Here is a 5790-nt window from a genome sequence, read left to right as displayed (position 1 = left end):
GCCGGCACGGGATCTTGGCCCCACCCCCACCTCCAGCGCGGCCCCCACCACCGCCTCCACTACCCCAGTCACGTCCCCCGACCTGGCGCAGATCCCGGCGTAGGTCCAGGCCTGGGTCCAGGCCCCAGACGCGGAGAAGCTGCTCTGGTGACCTAGGCGGTTCTGGGGATCAAGGTGGCTTAGGGGACTGGTTACTGGAGGTTGACTTTGATCATGGTCCTACAGGCTGCTCTCATGTGGAGAGCTTTAAAGTAGCTAAGAACTGGCAGAAGAATCTGAGGATGATCTACCAGCGTTTTGTTTGGAGTGGAACCCCAGAGACTAGGAAACGTAAGGCAAAATCATGCATTTGTCATGTATGTAGTACTCATATGAACAGACTCCACTCTTGTCTCTCCTGTGTCTTCTTTGGCTGCTTTACTGAGAAACATATTCATAAACATGCAGAAACAAAACAGCACAATTTAGCTGTAGACCTCTATCATGGAGTTATATATTGCTTTATGTGTAAGGATTATGTATATGACAAAGATATAGAACAGATTGCCAAAGAAACAAAAGAGAAAATTTTGAAATTATTAACTTCCACCTCAACAGACATTTCTTATCAACAGTTTATGTCATCCGGGGTTGGAGAGAAACAGTCAACCTCTGAGTCAAAGGAAGAGGAACCAAAATTGGTGAAACCCAAGAAAAAGAGAAGGAAAAAGTCAGTGTATACTGTAGGCCTGAGAGGGCTAATCAATCTTGGAAACACCTGTTTTATGAATTGTATTGTTCAGGCACTTACTCATATTCCTCTCCTGAAAGATTTCTTCCTCTCTGACAAGCACAAATGCATAATGACAAGTCCTAGCTTGTGTTTGGTCTGTGAAATGTCTTCTCTTTTTCATGCTATGTACTCTGGGAGCCGGACTCCTCATATTCCTTATAAATTACTGCACTTAATATGGATTCATGCAGAACATTTAGCAGGGTACAGGCAGCAGGATGCCCATGAGTTTCTTATTGCAATATTAGATGTGCTACATAGACACAGCAAAGATGATAGTGTTGAGCAGGAGGCCAGTAACCCCAACTGCTGTAATTGTATCATAGACCAAATCTTTACAGGTGGCTTGCAGTCAGATGTCACGTGTCAAACCTGCCATAGTGTCTCCACCACCATAGACCCATGCTGGGACATCAGTTTGGACTTGCCTGGCTCTTGTGCCACATTTAGTTCCCAGAGCCCAGAGAGGGCTGATAGCACGGTGAGCAGGGATGACCGCATACCAGGAATCCCCTCACTAACAGACTGCTTACAGTGGTTTACAAGGCCAGAGCACCTAGGAAGCAGTGCCAAAATCAAGTGCAGTAGTTGCCAAAGTTACCAGGAATCTACCAAACAGCTCACAATGAAGAAATTACCCATTGTAGCCTGTTTTCATCTCAAACGGTTTGAACACGTAGGCAAACAGAGGCGAAAGATTAATACTTTTATCTCTTTTCCATTGGAGCTGGACATGACTCCATTTTTGGCCTCTACTAAAGAGAGCAGGATGAAAGAAGGCCAGCCATCATCAACAGATTGTGTGCCCAATGAGAATAAGTATTCCTTGTTTGCAGTGATTAATCACCATGGAACTTTGGAAAGTGGCCACTATACCAGCTTTATCCGTCAACAAAAGGACCAGTGGTTCAGTTGTGATGATGCCATCATCACCAAGGCTACCATTGAGGACCTACTCTACAGTGAAGGGTATTTGCTGTTCTATCACAAACAGGGTCTAGAGAAAGACTAATCTTACCAGACCAGAAAAAAAGAAATGATTAGGTAAGGATCCTGAAGTGACACACAAATCTACCTGGAATGGACAATGACAACAATACCCTTAAAACAACAAGCACCTCGTGAAGTAACACAAAAACCTACCTGGAACGGACAGTGACAATAACACCTATATGACAACTAGCACTTTGATATAAAGGACCTACTTTAATAGGGACCATGAGTTTGTAGGAGGAAAAAAATGAATACTAACCAGTGATCATTCAGCCTTAGAAATGGGAGGGAGAAGGGGTTGAAAATGGTCACATAAAGCATAATTAAATGAAAAGAGTGTTCAAGATGAGGAAAGGTGGGAATAGAGGTGTTCTGACACTACTTATGCCATTTATTTCTACAAAAATATTGTGGGAAGTCCTTAAATATTCCTTTATTAGGAAAAAGTTTCACAATTGGTGTTCCAGCTGTGGGCAATCAGCCAAATAGTTTCGACAAAAAGAGTATTTTAAAAGAAAAATTTAAAAGCTTTAAAAGAAAACATTTAGAGAGAAAAAAATTTTTAAAGTTTCAAAAGAACATTTTAAATGTTAAAAATGTTTTAAGTTAAATATTTTTAAAAGAAATATTTTGAAATATTTTTTTAATTTAAAAATGATTGAAAATTATTAAAATGTTTAGAAACAGAATATTTAGAAATCTTAAATTTTAAGAAAGGTAAAATGAGTTAAAACAAGGTTAAAAAAGTTTACAGAAAAATTAAAGAAATACTTTTAATTTAAAAAGTTATAGAAAGAAAACATTTAAAATCAGAAGTTAAAGTGAAAAATAGATTTTTAAAAATTAAAGCATAAAATATATTTAAAAATTAAGTTTACAGAAGTATGATAATTATAAATTTTTCATAATATGAAGAATGGAATGAAAATTCAAGTAAAGTTTAGATAAGTGTTTTAAAAGAAGAAAGTTAAGAACAATTCAAGACAAAGATGAGATTTGCTTAAAATTTTTCGAAAACAAAAATTAGAGAAAAACAATTATAAATTATAGAAGAACCTTAAATAAGTTCAATTTGAGAGAGCTAAACAAAAATTTAAACATTTAAGGATAAAAATAAAAAACTAAAACTTTTAAAAAGAAAAGCACTCATGTAAAAATTGACAATTGAAAATTTTAAGATATTCAAATAGAAAAAATTTAAAAAGTTTTATTTTTATTTAAGTATATCAAAATACAGTATAGAATATTAAAAGACGGGTATAGAAGGAGTAAACACAGGAGACAGGAATAACAAGACAAAAGGGTTTGTGAATATATATATCTTTTGAATTATGTGTTAATACAGAAGTAAAATTTGGGACAAATAGACACTTTAACCCTTATCTTACCGTCTGTGAGATGGCTATGAGGCCTGAACAATAGCCCACCTTTCCCTCTCAGATTCCATGCCCCTTCTGATTTCCTGAAGGAAGTAGAGCTACTTAGGCAGAATCAACTGCATCTGAGAAAGATGAAAACATTAGGGGCTTTCCCATTTAGAACTGCATTATTCACACAAATTCTTGGCTTCTGAAAAGAGGCTTTTAGATAATTTGGTGGTTTAGAAAACTTAGATCACAACTGTGAAGCTCTGTCTTTGGTGTTTGAGCCCCCATTGCCTGATTGAGGAAGTGGCAGGGACCCATGTCTGAGGACCTCCCACCCTCTCTACTTTCTGTCTTTCCACTCTTGGGGAAATAAGACCTTTAATTTCCACAGTAGAGCTATGGGTTTGTGCTTGGCGGTCCTTCTGTGCATTCCTTATTATTTCCCTTTTCTGTTCATTCATGCCTGATTCCCTGAACCCCTCATTTAACCTGGCCTTTACCTAGGTCTCTGAGCCTCAGCCTGCAAGGCTCCTTCCTTGACTATTCAAGACCCAACTCACAGATGACGTCTCTGGAACCTTCCCTGGATACTCTAGGCAGGCATAAATTGGATAACTGTCACCCATCCCTTACCCCTCTCACTGTGCCTCCAAAGTACTTTGTCCATACCTCGGTGATAGTACTTATTCTACTGTGATTCTACTGTAGCTTTGTGATTGTCTGCCCCTCTGCACCAGGTATCCATCCTGACAACAGAGGGCCAAGCCTTATTCATTTTCGTGTTAATAAATGTTTGTTGAATGTGGGAGAGAGTTCTATTATTTGCTCTATTCACCTTGTCAATACTGTATTTTCACTCATTCATTCATCCATTAAGGTTTCATCAAATGCCCAGTGTTGTCATATGTTATGATCAGTGCAGTATCTTCTCCAAACACATGTGAGATGCTGCTCAGCTGCAGAGAATGTCTTAAGAAATTTCTTCCTGGGGTGTGGAGGAAGGCCCAGGTGCAATGTAAGGAAAAGAGCGCAGTCATAATAGTTGGCAGTCATGGGAGACTGGGTGGGAGTGGGGAAAAATAGCTGAAGGTACAGCTGAGCTCTCTGGTATATATGTGGCAATACTACCCCTCATCACAGTGTCCCTCAGACCCCCCACAGTCTCTCACAACTATGTTCTAGACCTATCTTTCATAGGTCTAGAACATAATTTGCCTTCCCTGTGACTGTACCTCAACTTTCCACAATGTTATCTATCACACTGAACATTATAACTGATACCGAGGAGTGATGTCTGGTGGCTTATGTTTATGGGAGAGCTATAGTTCATTTATCACTTTTGATTTTCCTCCATTCTTTGTGGATGGAGTGGGGCTATGAATCACCTTGCCCTGCCTCTGTCTCTGTACCCAGAGTGGACACATCTCAGGCTGAGACAGTTTAGAATTTCCAATTATCTGCACCACTGCAACAATAGTAATTCTTCTAAGGGTTGGCATAGGACCCAGGTAGGGCCAAGCTAAGTCTATTGCTAAATTGTTTATGGACACTAGAAGAAAAGAATGCATTTCTTCCACCCTATATCTATGCAGTATATCTAGGTTAGGGTGACATGAATCTGAGAGTTCAAAATGCATACCATGAGGAAAAAAGAGAATCAGAGTTTTGGAGAAAGATTCCAGAGTGTATCATTTGGACATTGTGAATTCAGCTGTGCCTGAAGCCTCCAAAAATCCAGCTGAGTCCATAACATCATTCACTTTACTTAAGCTAATTTGAGTACGAATCCTGTCACTTGAAGCCAAGTGTTTTCAACATACTTACATAGCTATATAGTTAGCTGGGGGCAACTCATTCCTAAGATCACAAAGGGTGGAAAATGGAGCGGATAGTGACCTCACATGAACTACATCATGTCATACTTAGAATCCAGAATGGCCCATACAAGTCTAAGAAGCAGGTGTCAGCTCAACCACTGATCTGGTTGTATGCTTTGTCCCATTTGTTAGTGTTCAAATAGTTCCTTTGACTTTCTAGTACACTTAGGGAATAAAAATTGTTACCTATCTGGAAGAACATGTCCTAGCACATTACAAGGATTGCCTGACCAGACATCAGTTTTTTTAATATTTATTTTTTAGTTGGACACAATATCTTTATTTATTTATTTTTATGTGGTGCTGAGGATCAAACCCAGGGCCTCACATGTACTAGGCAAGCACTCTACGACTGAGCCACAACCCCAGCCCCAGACCTCAGATTTAAATCCTCCACCACCAACGTATTCTTCAACTGACGCATTTTTCACTTTGTCATACAGGATCTGTATTAGAGTCTGCCTTAATGTTGACCATGCATGATAAACAAGAAATAGGAAGCAAGAGAGTTCGAAAGTCTTCCCAAAAATAAACAGTAGTGATATGGAAGAGGTGGAACATCAAGCCCTGAGTTCAAGGCCTTAAACAAAAGGTGGTGCTGCTCCTTACAGGCAATCCATGGCTTTACAAACTGCAATAATTTGGGTTCTTTCTTACATTGCACCTACTTTTCATCCAAGCAGTGATATTAATACCATGCAGCTTTCAAAGATTCCAAACATAATAAGGAAAAAGGGCACTCAGAAGAAAGAGGCAATACACCAGCAGGTAAAAATGTATT

General features: G+C 39.1%; 2 protein-coding genes across 2 annotated transcripts in view; one reads left to right on the top strand and one right to left on the bottom strand.

The window, feature by feature from the left end:
• Positions 1-6: 6 nt before the first annotated feature.
• Usp51 (ubiquitin specific peptidase 51) lies at positions 7-3937 on the top strand. The gene has a single exon (XM_015506626.2). The coding sequence runs from the start codon at positions 282-284 to the stop codon at positions 1782-1784; it is 1503 nt and encodes a 500-aa protein (XP_015362112.1). The 5' UTR covers positions 7-281; the 3' UTR covers positions 1785-3937.
• LOC125614255 (ubiquitin carboxyl-terminal hydrolase 51-like) overlaps positions 3257-5790 on the bottom strand; it is a 5557-nt gene continuing 3023 nt past the window's right edge. Inside the window, exon 3 of the mRNA XM_048796715.1 lies at positions 3257-3266. Within this exon, the coding sequence (XP_048652672.1) occupies positions 3257-3266 (10 nt within the window). The remainder of the gene's footprint in view (positions 3267-5790) is intronic.

The sequence above is a fragment of the Marmota marmota genome, unplaced genomic scaffold, assembly GCF_001458135.2.
Source record: "Marmota marmota marmota unplaced genomic scaffold, marMar, whole genome shotgun sequence".
Taxonomy (NCBI): Eukaryota; Metazoa; Chordata; class Mammalia; order Rodentia; family Sciuridae; genus Marmota; species Marmota marmota.
The sequence above is the reverse complement of the archived record's forward strand: the minus strand, read 5'-3'. Positions and strand labels throughout refer to the sequence as shown.

What these genes read in the sequence shown, in the direction of transcription:
- Usp51 (XM_015506626.2), top strand. Translation starts at nt 282, where the DNA reads ATGATCTACCAGCGTTTTGTTTGGAGTGGAACCCCAGAGACTAGGAAA.